At 53.4% G+C, this 18112-nt stretch overlaps 7 protein-coding genes across 7 annotated transcripts; 5 read left to right on the top strand and 2 right to left on the bottom strand.

Moving 5' to 3' along the window:
* Positions 1 to 434: 434 nt before the first annotated feature.
* Positions 435 to 1500, top strand: N7482_002408 (uncharacterized protein; the record flags this gene model as incomplete). The annotated part of the gene is made up of 3 exons (XM_056684533.1): positions 435 to 519; positions 652 to 1088; positions 1150 to 1500. 3 exons carry the CDS (start codon positions 435 to 437, stop codon positions 1498 to 1500), a joined length of 873 nt encoding a protein of 290 aa, XP_056548139.1.
* A 22-nt stretch (positions 1501 to 1522) lies between these two features.
* Positions 1523 to 2377, top strand: N7482_002407 (uncharacterized protein; the record flags this gene model as incomplete). Its single annotated transcript, XM_056684532.1, has 1 exon — positions 1523 to 2377. One exon carries the CDS (start codon positions 1523 to 1525, stop codon positions 2375 to 2377), a length of 855 nt encoding a protein of 284 aa, XP_056548138.1.
* A 581-nt stretch (positions 2378 to 2958) lies between these two features.
* N7482_002406 (uncharacterized protein) lies at positions 2959 to 4327 on the top strand (the record flags this gene model as incomplete). The annotated part of the gene is made up of 4 exons (XM_056684531.1): positions 2959 to 3004; positions 3098 to 3369; positions 3496 to 3876; positions 3956 to 4327. The coding sequence occupies 4 exons, from the start codon at positions 2959 to 2961 to the stop codon at positions 4325 to 4327; spliced, it is 1071 nt and encodes a 356-aa protein (XP_056548137.1).
* Positions 4328 to 5045: 718 nt separating this feature from the next.
* On the bottom strand, positions 5046 to 6695 carry aspB (septin AspB; the record flags this gene model as incomplete). The annotated part of the gene is made up of 4 exons (XM_056684530.1): positions 5046 to 5681; positions 5772 to 6238; positions 6310 to 6588; positions 6692 to 6695. The coding sequence occupies 4 exons, from the start codon at positions 6693 to 6695 to the stop codon at positions 5046 to 5048; spliced, it is 1386 nt and encodes a 461-aa protein (XP_056548136.1).
* Positions 6696 to 7739: 1044 nt separating this feature from the next.
* N7482_002404 (FACT complex subunit POB3) lies at positions 7740 to 10262 on the bottom strand (the record flags this gene model as incomplete). The annotated part of the gene is made up of 6 exons (XM_056684529.1): positions 7740 to 8100; positions 8161 to 8526; positions 8585 to 8824; positions 8887 to 9404; positions 9475 to 9697; positions 10249 to 10262. The coding sequence occupies 6 exons, from the start codon at positions 10260 to 10262 to the stop codon at positions 7740 to 7742; spliced, it is 1722 nt and encodes a 573-aa protein (XP_056548135.1).
* Positions 10263 to 11829: 1567 nt separating this feature from the next.
* N7482_002403 (uncharacterized protein) lies at positions 11830 to 15499 on the top strand (the record flags this gene model as incomplete). The annotated part of the gene is made up of 2 exons (XM_056684528.1): positions 11830 to 15208; positions 15264 to 15499. The coding sequence occupies 2 exons, from the start codon at positions 11830 to 11832 to the stop codon at positions 15497 to 15499; spliced, it is 3615 nt and encodes a 1204-aa protein (XP_056548134.1).
* Positions 15500 to 16882: 1383 nt separating this feature from the next.
* N7482_002402 (uncharacterized protein) lies at positions 16883 to 18110 on the top strand (the record flags this gene model as incomplete). Its single annotated transcript, XM_056684527.1, has 3 exons — positions 16883 to 17107; positions 17158 to 17648; positions 17714 to 18110. The coding sequence occupies 3 exons, from the start codon at positions 16883 to 16885 to the stop codon at positions 18108 to 18110; spliced, it is 1113 nt and encodes a 370-aa protein (XP_056548133.1).
* Positions 18111 to 18112: the final 2 nt, after the last annotated feature.

Raw genomic sequence — 18112 nt, 5'->3', positions numbered from 1 at the left:
ACCCCAGGTTTTGTACCCCGCACTCCCCGTGTGGAGATGCCCGGCGACGCCTGCCTTCATTTCCTTCTTTACCGCGCCCTCTCCCATTTGCTTCCCACTTCTCATCGGACTCGCACTATACAAGTCTGCCACCACTATGCGGCGGAATAAGGCAGTTCCCTGGTGAGTGCTCCACACCTTCAACGCTGCACGCCAATCCCTAACAAAGTAATTGTAAAGCCAGGGATGCCGCAGTGAGTATTGCGCCCATGGAAGATAGTAAAGAGTGGGCTTGCATTGACTGATCATATTGTGCCAGACCGACATGTAAAGTGTGAGTGCATATTCAAATACATACTGGGGCGGGAAAAAGCTCACAACCTGCGCCAGGCGATGGGCAAAAGCCGACATGCAACCGCTGCAGGCGGACCGGGTCATCTTGCGTATGGCACGCAATGCCCTCGGGCTTCCGCCATGGCTCCAGTGCGAGTGCCCGATATAAATTTGCAGGTGATCAGCCCTGGCTGCCCATTGGTCAAGGTACGTGGGATCCTCACCTTGTCAAGCCCACCATCTCGCCTTCCTGTTCGCAAGTATAGAGAGATGATTGGTTCATTGCAGTGTAGCCGGGCGATGCTACTATGAGTCGCGGTTGCTGACCCACGATCGCAGTGGATTACAAGTACGTCGATGAGACAGCCGACATAGCCCGATACTATACCCTGGACGAGGGTTGCAATGCATCACCGTCGCCGCCCTTGGCTGCCACCAGGCGCAGGAGTGAGGCCTCAGTCGACCAGCGGGCCCTCGCTGAGACGTCAATTCTCAGTGATACATTCGGGTCTCATTCCTCCGAGTATTATCTGCCGCCGAATCGGCCTGATAGTAGCCATCTGGCTGGCTACTCGCCATATTCCTTGCAGCTGTCGCCGAGACATCATTCTTCGGTGTCATCGGCTTCCCCACACTTTTCACGTAGCAGCCAGGCCTCGCCTGAAACGAGGGACTTTAATTCACAAATCTATAATGAGTTTGACAATGGGCTTCCTAATCTTGATGAACATGAAGCTTGTTTGATGCGGTATTTTGTTGTTCAGCTTGCGCCTTGGGTGTGTATCGCTTGAGGTTTTTCCATATCTCCGTGTCTTCTATACTAACACGCTTCACCAGTTCGATCTATGCGATGGACAGAGGCATTTTGCCTGCACGGTACCCCTACGAGCTCGGACATGTCCGCCTTTACTGAATGCCATCTATACCGCCTCCGCTAGGCACCTGAGTCGCGTCAAGAAGTACTACAAGGGCAACCAAGTCCACTACGGAGGCAAGGCCCTTCCCAACCTCACCCCCGAAACCGCCATTCACTACCACAACCAATGTATTGCACATTTTGTGTCACTGTCAGATCACTCCCGCGAGGCTCAGGATGAAAACCTGCTCGCTGCAGCCGTGATCCTCCGCTTCTACGAAGAAGTAGACAGTCAGTCAAGCAACCACCTCCTTGTTCCCTTCTCCAACTGACTCTTTCACCCAAGTGCCTTCTATGGGCGAAGACTCCGAAAGCGCTCTCCGCGGCATCCAAGTATTCCTTGATGCCCAAGCCATCTCCGCCGTCGCCGGCTGCGGCCTCCGCCACGCAGCCTACTGGATCGCCCTCCGCCAAGAGATCATCACAGCCTTCAGCAAACAACGCACCTTCCGCCTCCCCCTCGGCCCGTGTGAACCCTACCGCACCTTTGAGCCCGCCGACGATTACGTCTGGGCTGATCGGCTAGTAATCCATTGCGCTGATGTGCTGCAGTACTGCTTCGGCTCGGAGGAAGAGAACCTCCCGCGCGACACATACCATGCCGCGTCGAGCAAGAGTGTGCTGCACCCGCTGGGCGCGGAGATGCGCATTGCGCGGTACGACGAACTGGTCGCGTTCGAGACGCTTTGGGCTGAGTTAGGCCCGCCCAGTTTCAACCCCATCTATGCGCGCGCGCCGGACCGCGCGCGCGGCGAGGTCTTCCCCGAGCTGTGGTACCTGAACAACTGCCACGTCGCCGGGCTGCAATTCCTAGAGCTGGCGCGCATCTTGCTCGCAGTGTACAATCCGAAACTGCCTCGGCTGGGTCCCGGCCAGCGCACGGCAATGCGGTCGGTGGACCGAGAAGTGCGGGCGATTGTATTGCGGCTGTGCGGGACGGCGCTGTCGAACCAGCATAGTCCGCCGGGGCTGGTGAATGCGTTTATGGCGATTGGGATGTGCGGCGATCGGTTTACGGATCGCTTGGAGCAGGAGGCACTTTTGGGGGTGCTGGTTAAATTGGAGGATGAGCATGCGTATCCCACGGCGAGTACGCAGGAATTGCTGAAGGGGGCGTGGGGGTGGGACGGGTATAGTGCGTTGGAGTAGAGGAAGCTATGGACATCGTGTAACCGTGATCTATCGATGCTTAGTGCACTCATTCTTGCATCGTCAGCTTCATACGACACCCCACTTATCCCATTATACTCTGCGACACGAGACTCGTGTCTGCATGTACTTTGCCTGCGACGCAATGCGGAGACATCCACTCCCACTGCCAGTTCACAGCGCCTGGCAGAGGGCTTATCCCACGATTGCAGGCAGCACCGCGATAGGGCCAGTGAAACAATCTCCAAGCTCCGCATCTTCGCCAAAACTTGAGATTCGAGAGTCCGCAGCAGCCAACTCCAGTGCTCGCCCTCGGACGAAGCAGCACCGAGTGCGGGGAAGTGGAGTCTTCCACGAAGGGCAATCGTCGCCGGCAGCCTACTCGAAGCAGGTAAACCCTCACGAACTATGCCAGATCAGCTTCAGCGCGCTGCAACAATTCGCTGTGGGCAGCAACAGCTGTCCACGCCGGCAGCAGCCAACAGCTATATAATGGCAATACCCTTCGCCATGACCATCGAAGCATCACGCTCTCTCATCTTTCGCCGCCCTCCCTCCCATCCACCAAATCAAGCCCCAGAATGTCCCAGAAGCTTCAAGTAGCAGTTGCCGGCATTGGCCGTATGGGTGAGAATCCCCCCTTCAACAGAAAGAGAAAGAGGAATTGAAGAATTGAAGAATTGACTCCCTCCGTCGCTGATTGCTAATACCCGGGCACAGGCATGCGCCATGCCCGCCACTTCGCAACGCTCACTCCGCGCGCCGAGCTGATTGCTGTCTGCTCGCCCGTACAGTCCGAGCTGGACGCCGCAAAGGCCGAGTTTGGCGTCCGCACGTACAAAGACTACGAGACCATGTTGCGCGAGGAGGAGACCTTGCAAGCCGTCGTCGTGGCCAGCGCCACCACCGTGCACGCCGAGCAGGCTATCAAAGCCATTGAGCGCGGCCTGCATGTCCTCTGCGAGAAGCCCATCTCGACCAGCCCTGAAATCGTAAGCGTGCCTTTCTATCTCTTTCTCTCTCCCAGCACTAGCTCCATGCACCCTACCCTGCCCTATCATACCACACCACACTCCCTCACAGAAACCACAACCCCCAAATCCTGACCCTTACCTCAGTCCCAATCCGTCGTCGACGCCTACAAAACCTCTATAAAAGCCCACCCCTCGCAAAAAGTGATCTGCGGCTTCAGCCGGCGCTTCGACGCCTCGTACCGCGACGCACACGCGCGCATGGCCGCAGGCTCCATCGGCACACCATCCGTCTTCCGATCGCAGACATGCGACAAGCTCGACCCCAGCGGGTTCTTTGTGGCGTACGCGGAGTTCTCGGGTGGGATTTTCGTCGACTGCAGTATCCACGACATCGATCTTGCGCTGTGGTTCTTCGGCGAGGAGAGTAGGGTTAAAAGCGTGGCTGCGGTGGGGATTACGGCCGTGCAGCCGGATTTGAGGAAGCATAATGATCGGGATAATGCATTGGGGATTATTGAGTTCTATGTGAGTGGTGCTATCTGTACTCCTAATCTTGTATGACTGTCACCATCCGAACTAACTACTATAACTATAACTATAACAGGGCGGCAAAATCGCCCAACTCTACTGCTCCCGCATGATGGCCGCCGGCCAAGAAGACTGCACCGAGATCTTTGGCACCAATGGCAAAATCGCCATCAACACCCAGCCGCTGCTGAACCTGGTTAACCTGTACGAGTCGACGGGCATCCGGCGCGAGATCCCCGCCGACTACTACGGGCGGTTCCGGGAGGCGTTCATCACGGAGGCGAACGAGTTTACGGCGTCGTGTCTGGATGACACTAAGCCGCCTTTGCGGCTAGAGGCGGCTGTCAAGGCTGTCACTATTGGGTGTGCGTTGCAGGAGTCGCTGATTACGGGACAGAAGATTGAGTTCGAGGAGGATGGGAAGAGGGTGGAGGCTGCGCGGTTGTGAAGTTGAGGGTTCCCCGCTGGGGTTAGCATCTGCAATGGATGCGGCATAGATAATTCAGAGGAAAAAAGGATGCATAGACTTATAACACAAGTAGGGACGTTTGCTTTTCTTGGTGTAATAGTCTGGGATCGGGGTATCCGATCAACCCATCTTCTCACAAGTACGGAAAGACGCAAACATACCTATACTTAGGGTTCTACAGCAGACCAAGCTACAACCGGTTTACTCCAACACAAAAGCTGAAACTAGGAAATGCCGAAGCGCTGCAATTGACTAACACGGACAGACGGCCAACAGTACCAAATGTCCCCAGGGCACAAGGCGGGGAAAAGAGGAGAAAAGGAAAATTAACGGGCAAAAAATGAGCGGGTAATAGGGCACACAGAAAGCGGGCAGGAACAAGATATGGCGTAGCAAAAAGTACATCACAAGAAGGGTAATAAAAAGGCGATTCGATTCCCCAGGTGTCGACCCCCGCGGATCGTATTATTCAAAACCATTCTTTTTGCGATGCGTGGGCCCATCCAGTGGAAGATAAGGGGGTGAAAAGAGACAAGCAGCGGCAGAGGTGCGTTAGGGGACGCGGGGCGCGTAAGAGAGTGTGGAGATGACAAGCAAGGAAATAAGAGGTGAAAAGAGAGCGAGAGAGCGGGACTGCATGACTGAATAGCGACTTCAGCAGCGGCCGTCAACGGCACGGAGAGGACGCGGAGCGGACTTAGCGGAGCGAGAAGCCCTTGCGCTTGCCCTTTTCTTCGATGGGGCGTCCAGTCTCCAGGCGGGATTTCTTTTCCTCTAGTTCCTGCCGCTGCCGGTCTAACTGGTCCTTCATCTCGCGGTGTCGCGCATAGAGTTCGTCTTCGCTCTGCTTGAGCTTGCTTTCTTTCTCGGAAACCTTTTGCTGGAAGACCATCTTCATCTCGGCCTCCATCTTGGACAGTTTCTGTTCGTGCAGGGCACGCTCCTCCTCCTGCTTGACGGCCGGGTTGACCTCCTTGAACACGCTCGGGTCCTGGGCGACACCCATCTGGGTGAGCTTGTCCGAGCGGTAGTTCTCGTACAGGAAGTTGTTGGTGTGCTCCTTGAGCTCCTCCATGTGGGTGCGGATCAGCATCTGGCGCAGCTTGACGAAGTCGCAGTGCTCCTCGTTGTCGACCTCGATGACACCCCAGGGGTAGCTACGGCCACGGACACGACGGCCATCAGCGGCGCTGACCTCCGAGTTGGCACCGACCACGGCGAAGGGCACCTTGGACATGATCTCCTGGTTCTCAGCAATGGTCTCCTCATCGTCGAGCTCGTAGCGGGGACCCTCGAAGATTTGAATAGAGTGGTGCTGGATATCGGCAAGGATCTAGACGGGTGGGGTAGAAAAGAGGTTAGTCTCCGGGTTACCAATTGACTCAATGGGAATAAATCGTGGAAAATGGAGAGAAATGCATACTCTCTGCTTGAACAGAGCAACCTCCTCGTCGGTCAGGGTATCGGCCTTGGCGATGACCGGGATCAGGTTGACCTTGGTGTGCAGGCGGCGCATAACCTCGATATCCAGGGGCTTCAGGGAGTGGCCGGTAGGCTGGATGAAGTAAACGCAGGCGTGGATGCGGTTGTCGACAATGTTGCTGCGGTTGACCTTGTTCTCGGCCTCCAGGTAAGTATCGAAGCGCTGCTCGATGTTCTCGACAATAGGGCGCCACGAGTCGTCGTTGTTGACGAAGTCACCGAATCCAGGAGTATCAATGACGCTCAGGCGGAGGCGGACACCGTTCTCCTCAATATCGGCGCTGGTCGACTGGATCGACACGGTCTTGGGGATAATGTCGGCATTGGGGCCGGTGCGCTCCTTCGGGGGGTAGAGAGAGGTGTTGAACAGGGTGTTAACGAGGGTCGACTTTCCGAGGCCAGATTCACCTGCAGGATAGTATGAGATTTGCACGGACAAGCCACTGGGGCAGGTATGGAGGTTATATATATGTACGTACCGACAACCATGACATTGAAGTTGAATCCCTTACGGACACTCTTGCGGTGCCACTGGTTGGGCAGGTTGGCGAAACCGACGTAGCCGGTGAGCTTGCGGCGGACAACGTTCTTCATGTCGGTGGCAGCCTGGGCAGCGGCCTTCGGGTCCCGCGAGCTGACAGTCTGGGCATTGCCGGAGCCCATGGGGTTGCTGCGCTCCACGAAAGGCGACTCCTTGCCGCCGCTGGGCGCGGGGGAGTCGCGGGACGCGACGGGGGAACCGTTCGCAATGGGCGAAGCTAGAGAATCCATCAGTGTTCCCATTCTGATGATTGCGGTCGATCCTTTCTGGATGCTGGAGATCGCGGAATCGGTTCGAGGGGAGGGGGTTTGGAAGCTTACACATGGCGAAAGTTTGTTTGGCGAAGAACGTTAAGGGATAGGGAGACGACGCGAAAAGATTCCCTGAAATCGAATCATATCATCAGTTACAGGTCGCACGAGTGGGGTCTCGTCATGATCGAGACAAGCAAAAAAAAAAAATTATTCGGGGAGGGGGTTCAGGCGAAGATCCAGAATGCTGGGGATTCATACCGGGAGAAACTTGCGTGGTCGAAAAAAAGGGGGAGGGGGGAGGGAGGAGAGCGAAGGTGAGTTGCAAAGCGAACGACAAAAAGCAGCTCCAGCAGTGCAGCTCGAAGCGCAACAAAGGAGAATTGAAAGAGAGGAGGAGGATGGGGGAGGAGGAAGGAAGCACTGCCAGTCTCGGAAAGAAAGGGGGGCGTGAGGTTGGCCGTGTTGGCTAGTCCGGTCCAGTGATTTGTCCAGTGATCAGCTACGTCTGGTGTGGGTGTGATCGACCGAACAGCCTCGATGCATCATCTCCCCCAATTGACAAGTAATTACAGCCTTCACCACGTAACTACGGCTGTGCGAGTCACCGCACATTCCGCGGGTTTTTTATTGCATGGTGCTTGCCCTCGGCAGGTCTACTACTGGCCGTGGGTCGGGGAATGCGGGCGTCGCGAGGGGAGTATACGGCCAGTTGTCATGTTCGAGAGCGCTCGACCATTGAGCCCAGTAATTGGACACATAGAGCTCTCAATTGCACATGTTTATCTTCTATCCCAATTTACGGGTGGTTGTACCCGCATGGGTACGTACCACATCTCGACCCAAGAACTGCTGGGTCTCCTGGAATTACTTGGGATCAGGGGTTACGGGGTTGCTCACGTGAGGCCCACCCGGAGTGGGTCCGCCTTAACGTGTTTATTGGCGAAGTACGGAGTACAGGAGAACAGCAGATCTCAGACAGCCACTGGGACTAGAGTAACGGAGTACTCAGGGTCATCGATTTGAGAAGTTCATATGCTAACGCCAGACGACACAAAGTCCAGTCCCCAAGCAGGATAAAACAGAGAGATCGAGAAAGGCTAGCTGTGATCATCTATTATCCGGTTTTGTTCTTCTTCTTCGGTCGGGACTCGTCATCGTTGTCCGAACCGGCATCCGCGTCGTCGCCTGCATCTGCATCGCCCATCTCCTCGTCACTGTCACCGCTACTCTCGTGCGCCGAGTCATACTCCTCGGCCACGTCCGAGTCAGAGGAGGCGTTGAAGTCCTCGTCGACCGACTCTTCGTCCTCATCCGCGGAGCCGCGGTCGGCCCGTACACCCTCGTCGTCGCTCGACTCCATCAGATCCTCGTTATCAAGAGCCGCCTTCAGAAGAGTCGAAGTATCGTCGGACATCTCATTCTTAATGCGAATACCCTTGGCCTTGAAGAAGTCTTCCAGCGGTTGTTGCTCCTCCCTGTGGAGATTTTGTCAGAATACCAGACAGGGCGAATGAAAATTAAGAGTCTCCACTTACCGGTTGATGTTGCTGAACTGGTGCTCGCCGAGACCACCCTTCAGACTGACAGTAATATCGAACGTCCGGCTGGCCGAGACAGCGCCGCCGACACGGGACATGGTAACCACCGCAACATTGTCGAGTTGAATGTAGGTGGCAGGCTTAGGGACGAAGATAAGGCTCTTGTCCAGGAAGTAGAGAAGACCCTCGTTGGCCTTGATGGAGCACTTCACGCCGTGGTGACCATGGTGGCTGACAAAGTCCTTGGACGGCATGATGACCTTCTTACCAGACAGCCCACGGAAGATCTTAGTCACAACCTGGTGGATGGGCTCTTCATAGTGTGATTGCAGCTTGTCCTTGTACTGGTTTTGCAAAAGCTCCCTAGAATTGTGTCAGCGAATGAAATAAAACGCGGTCCAAGTTCTAGGGCAACGCTTACTCTGTCATGTTCAGCTCCAGGCTGATCTCCTCATCCAACTTCAACTGCATAACCAGGAACGGATATCTAGTCTGACCCTGTCGCAAAGGGGGGTCGAGACCGAGAACAATGAGGGTGTGGGTATCGTCATTCTTTGGAAGCAGGAAGAACTTTTTAATGGCAGAGTACTGAATTTTGTAGTCGTATGTTTTGCCACGGAGACGGAAGGACGACTCGTACATATCGATATCGAAACGACCTCTGAAAGAATAGTGAGTAGCAGATTCCATACACGCAGCAAAACCAAAGAGTAGAAGACAAACCTCGGGGTAAGGTGGAGAACGTCCAAGAAGGTAGCGAACGTATCGCCAGCCACATCTCCAATCTCCGCCTTGTCCATCAGGGTCTCGTAGAAAAGGTTCGCCGCATTCTGCTCCTCCACCTCTTCTTCGTTCTCTTCCTCCTCGCCCTCTGCACCTTCCGCCTTCTCCTTCTTCACGGCCGTGCCAGGAATGTAAAAGCGCATCTCCACCAGCTCGTCGGGGCCCGCAGCCGCCTTTCGGCCGCGATTCTGTGTGCTCCCAGCCGGCTGTCCGTTCGCGCCGTTCGCATCAGTTGCGGCAAGCGCAAACTCCACAGCCACTTCATTCTTGCCCGCCAAGTTGGTGTTTGAGATCTCGGAGTAGGGTACTTCGAAAGCGGGTCGGTTTTGGACACTGAAGGACAGCTCGGCCTTGGTGAACTCTGCCTTGCCCCAGTTCCAGCCACGCAGGGCGTGTTCGCGGTTCTCGACATTGATGCCATACCAAATTTTGAAGGCTTTGCTCAGTCGCTCAAAGTCCTAATGTGACAGAGTCCATTAGTTCTCGTTCGCCCATCGTAGAGGGCGCTCTCTCGCGCGATCGACATACCTCTTGATCAAAACCATCCAGCTGAATCACTCCGGAAGTTCGTGACAGGATCTTCAGTTCGAATCCTTTCGCGGCGCGACTCCATTGGGCGTTGCCAATGTTACTGCTGTCGAGTGTGAAGGTGTCGCCGCCACCGGAGGGGCGCCAGCCCAGGCCGCTCTCCGCTAGCTTGCATTTCCCCGGCTGCTTCGAGAGGTCCAGGTAGACGTTGTCGAAGCTCTCCCTAAGGACTTGGTCAGCGGTGATTTGAGGTGTCGGGCTTGACGGGACGAGCTTACATGATGGAGAAGCTCTAGGGTGTAATGCGTCTGTAGCTGTGAATTGAAAGAATAATTAATTGCGGAATTGCAGGAATATGATGAATATGACGTGGAAGTGAAGCGGGGAATGGATGGCAACGGCAGGGAGGCGGGTTTGGATAGCTCTCAGATTTCTCGGGAGTCGCGTTCGGCGCGCCGCAGGGGATGCCACTTCCGCCCAGTTGGGTTTAGTTTGGTGCCTGATAAAATGGGCAGCAAACAGTCACCAGATATTTGGCAAGTGAAGGAAGGTGATTTGGTCGTCTCGTCTGAAAGATTTTTTAAACATATTTGACGACTAGTTTGAACTCCTATTAATCAAGCGGATTACTTCATTTATGATTACAAAATACTCAAGTGGGATATTGTTAGTCAATGTATCATTTAAGATGGTAGACAATGATATATTTTGAACAACCAAGCTACCAGGAAATACAGTACAGTCTGTGCACTCCCCTTACACCCAGCGTCCTACAGTATGTTCAACATCTTCAGATAGAAGTCCCCCCCTCCCACTCTAGTTTATGATTAAGTAGAGAATAAAGATGACACCACCGGTAACTACTCATTAACCAAGACGCTTTATTTTATTTCTATTTTTGTTGATATATTCCCGACCAAACGATCGAAGTGTGAACTGCTGGTAGGGACGTCACGGCAGGCTGCAGAAAGCATCTGAAACATCATGATGGAAATTCTCCCTTGACCGGTCCATCCGTATGCTTGGGTGGCCTAATTAAGGTAATGAGACTCGGTAAATTGGACTGTGCAGATGAGATGAACTTCAAGTCGGCGCCATGGTGAGACGTGCTATGTTTATCGGGTTGTTTTAGGTCTCTTAAGGGCCGCCCGTATGTCCTGGGTGCTAGTGTTAGGTGTGTTGTATACTCCGTACTTGCGGCACATTGACTCCAGCCAAGGTCATAAGCCGACGAGGTATACCGTACGGAATACATATCAATAGTGCTGTCTGTAATTGCCCCCAACAGACTGCGTGTGCCATGCGTCAACCGATGGAATCGCCGTGGGCCTGGAGTTCTATATTTAAGCGACATTGGTCGTGGGGCTGGATCTTGCTCTGCGACACTTCGTTACGGCCGGCCCACTTGGTATTGGAGCTAGACGGGCTATGAAGGACTTCCTAATTTCGAGCATCAAAGATGAAAGTAGGACATTATGATGAAGAGGTAGGAGTAAGATCACCATCGAAATATTAAATATCCGTTGTCTTTAATGGCTCTATTTTCTGTACATACACCGTACGGAGTATACCGCTTACAGAAGGGATGCCAGCCTAAAGTCGAGTGCAAGGAGGTTCGGTAACTTTGGATGTAGATCCTCATTCAATTGGGAAATCAGCCGTTATCTCGACGTAAATCGAGATAGCTATCCTTTCTCCCCAGTGACTATGGACACGAACGGTATAGAAGGTTCATATTAGACGGCATTATTCGCGCGACACGAGACCATATTGTCTGGCAATTGATCGATCGCAATCCTCCAGCATTGCAGCAGCGTGGCCCGCCACCAGCATGACCCGCGATAGCATTACCCACGGGTCGGGGACCCGCAGCTGGGACGGAAGGGCGGCGATATGCGATGGTGATTGGTGGATAAGGTGGAACCTCCCTGTCGCGTAGGTTGGAAAGCGTGGCTTGGGTCGGGCCCGGCGTATCTGAGAGTGATTGGACTGTTACGAGGGCGTATTTGCGGTGTTTGGGCGTTGGCGGTTTCCTGCTTGCCCCCTTCTCCCTCTCCAATCTCGATTCAACCTTCAATCCCATCACCTCCAGTCATTCGTTGATTCTGTATTCATGCAGCGAGAGGCTTCGGTCTCGACATGCAGCTGACGTTCTTTTGCATTCCTTAGATTCTTCTTTTTTTCCATGCCACATTCCTTCTTACGTTCCTTTCGTTCGCGTTAAGAGGCCTGCGGCCTCCTGAATTCTTAACGACACTCCCTTTGTCGTCAACCCACTGTCGCTTCAACTTTCACTACCCCCTCCCCCGACTGAAGGTACGATACCACTGTTGCTTGTCGTCGCTCCCCGACTCAATGAGGGTTTCTTCATTGTACGGGCCCGCGGCGGCCGGCTTGTCGACTTTGTTTGCGCTCCTGCCCACCGCACACGCCTTGACCTTCGATGCCGTCTCGATCCCCGAAATTGACCTGTCCTCGTTGGGCCGGGTCACCATCACTGGCGACTTCGACGGCGTGTCGCTTTACGAATATAAGGGCCAGTCTGAAATCACCCAGCGCCGAGGCTCGTCCATTCTCACCCCGCTACCTAATGGCATCCTCACGAACCTCTCCTCCGCCGACGCGCAGATCCGAGACATGTGCTCCTTCACGAAGAAAGACGGTACATTCGCAGGGATATTTGTGGCAGGTAACTTCACCGGCCTGGGTGGAGTCGAATCTCGCGGCGCTGCTCTTTTCAACCCTAATACTAGCGATGTGACTGCTTTGCCTGGCCTGACGGGGTCGGTGTCGGCCGTGCTCTGTGACCAGGATACCAACCGCGTCTATGTTGGCGGAGACTTCTCGTATAAAAACACTTCGAACGCCGTCGCATGGTCTCCCGACGACGGCTGGTCCGATCTTTCTTTCGACGGTCTCAATGGCCCTGTGAACTCCATCATCAAGGGTGATGACGGCCATATCATCTTCGGAGGATCCTTTGATGGCCTTGGCAACATGACCAGCTCGTCTAATAACAAGCAGATCCTCAATCTGCAGAACGCCACCATCACGTCCGACGCCCAAACTTCTCTCAGTGGCTATGTCGATCCCCGCAATGTTATTTGCTCGACCAGCGGTGAAGCGGGCGAGGGAAAGACTTGGCTGCTTCACGACTATGCCCCTGGATACTGGCGGGCCTACTTTGGATTCACCTTCAACCCGACAAAGATTCGTCTCTACAACACCCACTTTGATGGACGTGGTACCAAGAGCTTCCTGTTCCGGGCGCTTCCCGACAACGGCATCATGAACATGACTTACACGGACGACTCCGGAAAAAAAATTAACTGCGATTCGTCCTGCCCGCTTTCTGATAGTACCAGCGAAAAGTACCGTGATTTCACGTTGGTGAACCCCGTTGGCATGCAGGGATTCCAGATTGAGGTTCTGGATTGGTACGGCCAAGGTGCAGGATTAAACGGGATTGAAGTATTCCAGGACCAGATCCTGTCTTACGCTGTTGACGCGTTTAACGAGCCCAGCTGCGCGGGTATCGAGTATCCCTCCAAGTCGACTCGCACTGGCTCTTGGACAGTCGCAGATGCTGGTTATCTGTCTGCGTCGGTGACGGACTCGGATGACACGAGCGCTTCTGTCGTCTTCTATCCCGATATCAAGGAATCTGGCAATTACACCATTCTTGTCTATACCCCTGGATGTATTCAAGACAACAGCTGCGATTCCCGTGGTATGGTCAATGTCACAGCCACCGTCGTGACTGGCACCGATGCTTCTCAGCCGTCCCCAACAACTATTTCTCAGACCAACGACGACGACAAGTACGACTTTTTGTATTCTGGCTACGTCGATGGCAGCAGTGATTCTTTCCGACCCAGCGTCACGCTTCGGCCTATCGCTGGGCAGGGAGATCTCACTGTTGTTGCATCTATGGTCCGCTTTGAGCTGCTATCCAACACCACCAGCGGTGGCCTGAATGGTCTTTACGACTATGACCCCACTTCCAAGACCGATACATCCGACCTTGATAGTTCAATTATCAACAAGGCCGGCACCTCGCTTGACAATGGTGCCATAATCATGAGTTTGGCTGAGAATGATGGTGTTATCTATGTGGCGGGCAACTTCTCCACCAAGAAGATTAACAATGTCATGTCTATTACCGATGGCAATGCTACCACAATGCAGAGTGGCGGCTTGAACTCAGAGGTGCTAGCTATGACTACCCTCGATGACGTTCTGTATGTTGGAGGCCAGTTCACCGATACTTCCGATGGCGGTGCCGACGGCCTTTACCATGTCGCTTCCTACTCCTTTTCTTCCAAGAAGTGGTCGGCCCTGGGTGATGGTTTGAATGGTCGGGTCGACGCTGTCTACCCGATCAAGCTGAACATATCGACAGCCATCAACGAGACCACTATTGCTGTCAGCGGTGACTTCAGTCAGATTCGCGCTACCAGCGACCACCCGGCTGTGTTTGTCTCTGGGTTTGCCATCTGGGTCCCTTCCAAGACGGCCTGGCTGCAGAACCTCAATGTTACTCAAATGGAGTTTGCCGGCCGGCTGACCGCAGTGACCTCTGTGAACGATACCTCCATCCTTGCAGGCAGCCTTGCTACGAATGGAATTACTGCTTCCGGCGCCGTGTCGTTGCAGAACTCCGACGACCTGAATCTGGTACCCTTGTCAATGAACACGAATCACACTCAATCCAGTACGGGCATCATCACTGGAGTCTTCGACACCGAGTCTGATCGCAACTTGACTATTGTCGGTGGCCAGTTCACTGCTCTGAGCAGCAACGGGTCAACCATCCAGAATGTGGCTTTCTTGAATGGCACCAAAGAGAACATTTTCGGTCTGCCGCAAGGTCTGGATAGTAACTCTACAGTCTACTCGATGCTTGTACATAACAACACTTTGTTTGTTGGTGGCAGCATCACTGGAACTATTGCTGGTTCCGGCGTCGCTGGTATGGTGACTTATGACTTGTCCAACAACGTGTTTGAGCAGAGCCAACCCTGGGCGCTCAATGGCAACAATGCCACAGTCAAATCCATTGCCCTTCGACCTGGCTCCTCCGAGGTCTATGTCGGCGGCAACTTTGACTATGCTGGCGCGCTCCCTTGCACTACTGTCTGTGCTTGGGATACTTCTTCCGTCAACGGATGGAGCTGGCCTGGTGCATCCATCGGCGGTACTGTGCTTTACCTCTCCTGGGCGAGCTCGAACATTTTGTATGCTGTGGGTGATATTGAAATTGGAGGCAATAAAACTGTCGTCGCCACTTTTAACCAGAAGACTTCGGTTTGGACGGCCTTGACCGGCGCGTCAACCTCTGACATTCCGGGGAATGTGACAGCATTTGCTCCTGCTAGCGATGATATTTCCAATTTCTGGCTTGGTGGCACTTCGGCCAACGGCTCGGCCTTCCTCTTGAACTACGACGGATCGAAGTTCCAATCTACGGGCTCTTTGTTCTCTAAGGGTACGACCATTCGTGGTATGGAGATTCTCCCCATCAACCAGGATCATTCATCAGTCTCTCTGTTGAAGAATGACCAGACCCTGTTGATCTTGGGTGAACTCGTCATCCCGGATTTCGGCAACGCCTCTGCGGCTCTCTATAACGGCACCGCAGTGACACCCTTCATCCTATCGTCGAAGTCCAACGGCGAGACTGGCAGCATGTCCCAGCTGTTCATGGAGAACAAGAACCCGTACACGCATCAATGTGAGTAGCCCTGACGTTTCTTCCTCTAACCCGATCATCACTGACTCTACCACAGCATCCCATCATTCCAATGGCATTGTCGTCCTAGTATCCTTCTGCTGCGCTTTGGGCTCCGTCTTCCTGATTGTTGCCGCTGGAATTATCGCGAACAAGATCCAGCGCCGCCGCCAGGGCTACAGTGCCGCACCCCAGACGTTCGGAACAGACCGACCAACCGACATGCAGCGCCTGCCGCCAGAGTACCTTTTCAACTCCCTGCGACAGCCCAACCCCGGCGCTCCAGTAATTTAATGAATGCACCTCCAACCCCTTCTCGCCTGCATAAAATTCTCTTCTCCGCCCTCTTACCTCCAAGAACGGCGTTTTTGTTTTGGTCATCTTTTTTCTTCTTGCGAAAGCAATGCCTGCTTATACCCTCTTGCAACCCTCCCTCACTTAATGTTTGAATCTTTTTTATTTTGCTAGCGCATGCCGTGTGTTTGTTCTCGCGCTGGTCTGTTTCTTCGCGACTACTCTTTGTGTGTGTGGCGGATTGTGACCTCGCCTCGTCTGCGGTCTTGTCGGTTGACCTGGTCCCGCTCGACGTGATCTATCTCCCCAGGTCCCCCTTGTGCATATGCCGCTATACATGTGTACATGTGACACCTGTATTGTAACTTAGTGAATACGTCCTGGGGACGTGGATAATACAACGATTTACCTTATTAGTCGGGATATGTGCTTCTATCTTAGTAATGTCCAATTTAGGCCAAGCATTTGGTCTGATTCCGTGGGAACCAAAAATAGATTAATCGAATTGTAAGCCGGCCTCTGTCAGCACGCGCCGGATTTACCGTGGTTCCCACCGGAGACACTGCCGTACCTGAACGCCTCTCCTACGCCGTAGCAGGAAGAACACCTAAGATTGCTCCTAACGAGAGTCTTCTCTACCGCGGCCAGGTTTAGGGCCGTGAGGTCGAGTATCTCATTCCGCCAGGGACACCTATGGGCATATCCAACGCCATCAATCACCACAATGGAAATGTACTCCCCGACCCGAACGGCTTTAAGCCTGAACGACTGCTTGATATCGAAGAGAGCCAAAGAGACCAAATGGAGGATAGTCTGACTTCGTTTTCGAAGGGCAGTCGACAGTGCCACTGATCCAGCGATTGTGACTTCGGAGACTGTCATACTTCTGCAATGGTGTACAATCTGTTCTTGAAATAAAATTATGCATCTGAGACAAGGATTATGGAGGGGCACGAAGTGGGATTTATTGCGATCAAGCAGCTCCTAAAACAGTATGTGCCCCCGCTCAACATTGTTGGCAGCCCCACCAATTGACAGGAGGAGTGACAGAACTGGATCATTCATACCGAGCTGCTCTTCTTGGTGGTGGCTTGGAAGATGGCCATTGCCAAGATCGCCACAGGGTGAAGAAGGAAGCAGGAAGGATAGCTAAGGGAGGAGCTGAATCTTCCACTCGATTTAGCAGCTTTAGAGATATCACAATTAACCAAACTTCACCCACATCGATGAGTCACTGGAGAATGTGGAATACGGGCGCTATACTTGTGATTGGTCTTGGCGTTCTGCGCGGATCCCTCGGCGACAGCGCAACTGGGCCTCCCACGCTGGAAGTCATTTTGCACCTCACCTCACCTTAAATCCGGACCTCAAATCGCACCAAAAATGACAGGAACCCAAGGGGAGAAGGATGAGGTCCGCGATGAGGTTGCGCAGCAGCTCGCACAAACCTCTTTCGCGTGCACCTCTCTCAGCCGTTTATCCGGCGGCACCGCGAATTTCGTCTATCGCGGAACTCCTCTCTCGGGACGTCCAGATTCTATCATCATCAAACATACCAAGGACTATTTGTCGTCCAATGCAAGTTTCAAGCTTGCTACTGAGAGATGTGTGAGTTGCAGCCAGCAAGATCAATGTTGGAAATACTAATTCCTAGCCAGCAATTCGAAGGAGCCATATTGGAGGCACTCGACGGTCTTCAGTCGTATGACTCTCCAGAGAACATCATGGTCAAAACTCCTAGGCTCTTCCACTTTGACCGAGAGACAAACACTCAAATCCTGGAGGATCTTCCACATTCAATCGAATTGAAAACCTACCTTATCTCGGATGTCTCTCGTGGCATGTCAAAGACTTCGGCACGAGCCCTTGGGCACAGCATCGGGTCCTGGCTGCGAGCCTTCCACGACTGGGCTGCCAAGCCAGAACAGCAAGCGATTAAAGAGGTTCTCAGCAAGAACAAAACTTTGAAAGACCTCAAGTTCTACATTAATTACACCCTGCTGTTGGAGACGATTGGTAACTTCCCGGGAGTATTAGAAGATAGTCGCGATATTTTCGGAAAAGTTCGCGATTTTGCGGCAAATGAGCTAGAGAAGACCGACCATGATGCCGAATATAATGTTATTCACGGGGATTTCTGGACTGGGAAGTACGTTGACCCGGCATCTTTTCCATTTTGACTCTAGAAGTTTCGTCAGTTCTAACTACTCTAAGTGTTCTTATTCCTAACGTTCCGCTAACCAGCGACTCAAAAACAACGCTGTTTGTTATTGACTGGGAAATGGCCCAAATTGGGAGCCGAGCGTTGGATTTGGGCCAGATGATCGCCGAGACATACGAAACGAAGCTCTTCAAAGACGTCGAATGTGGTGTGTGGGCAATAGAGGGTTTCTTGGAGGGATACGGGCCTCTGAGCGACAAGATGGCATTCCGGACAGCAATCCATGTTGGCGCTCACCTAATCTGCTTGGGGAGTCGAGTGCCGGGATGGGGTAGCCAGGAGCAAGTTGAAGAGGTTGTGAAGGTTGGGAGAGATCTTGTTGTGCAAGCATGGAAAGAAAACAAGGCATGGTTTGATGGGCACACCCTCAGATGTCTGTTTCAATGGTGAAT

Source organism: Penicillium canariense (assembly GCF_028826845.1).
Source record: "Penicillium canariense strain IBT 26290 chromosome Unknown utg000001l_segment0_segment0, whole genome shotgun sequence".
Classification (NCBI taxonomy): Eukaryota; Fungi; Ascomycota; class Eurotiomycetes; order Eurotiales; family Aspergillaceae; genus Penicillium; species Penicillium canariense.
This window is presented reverse-complemented; position numbering and strand designations above follow the sequence as displayed.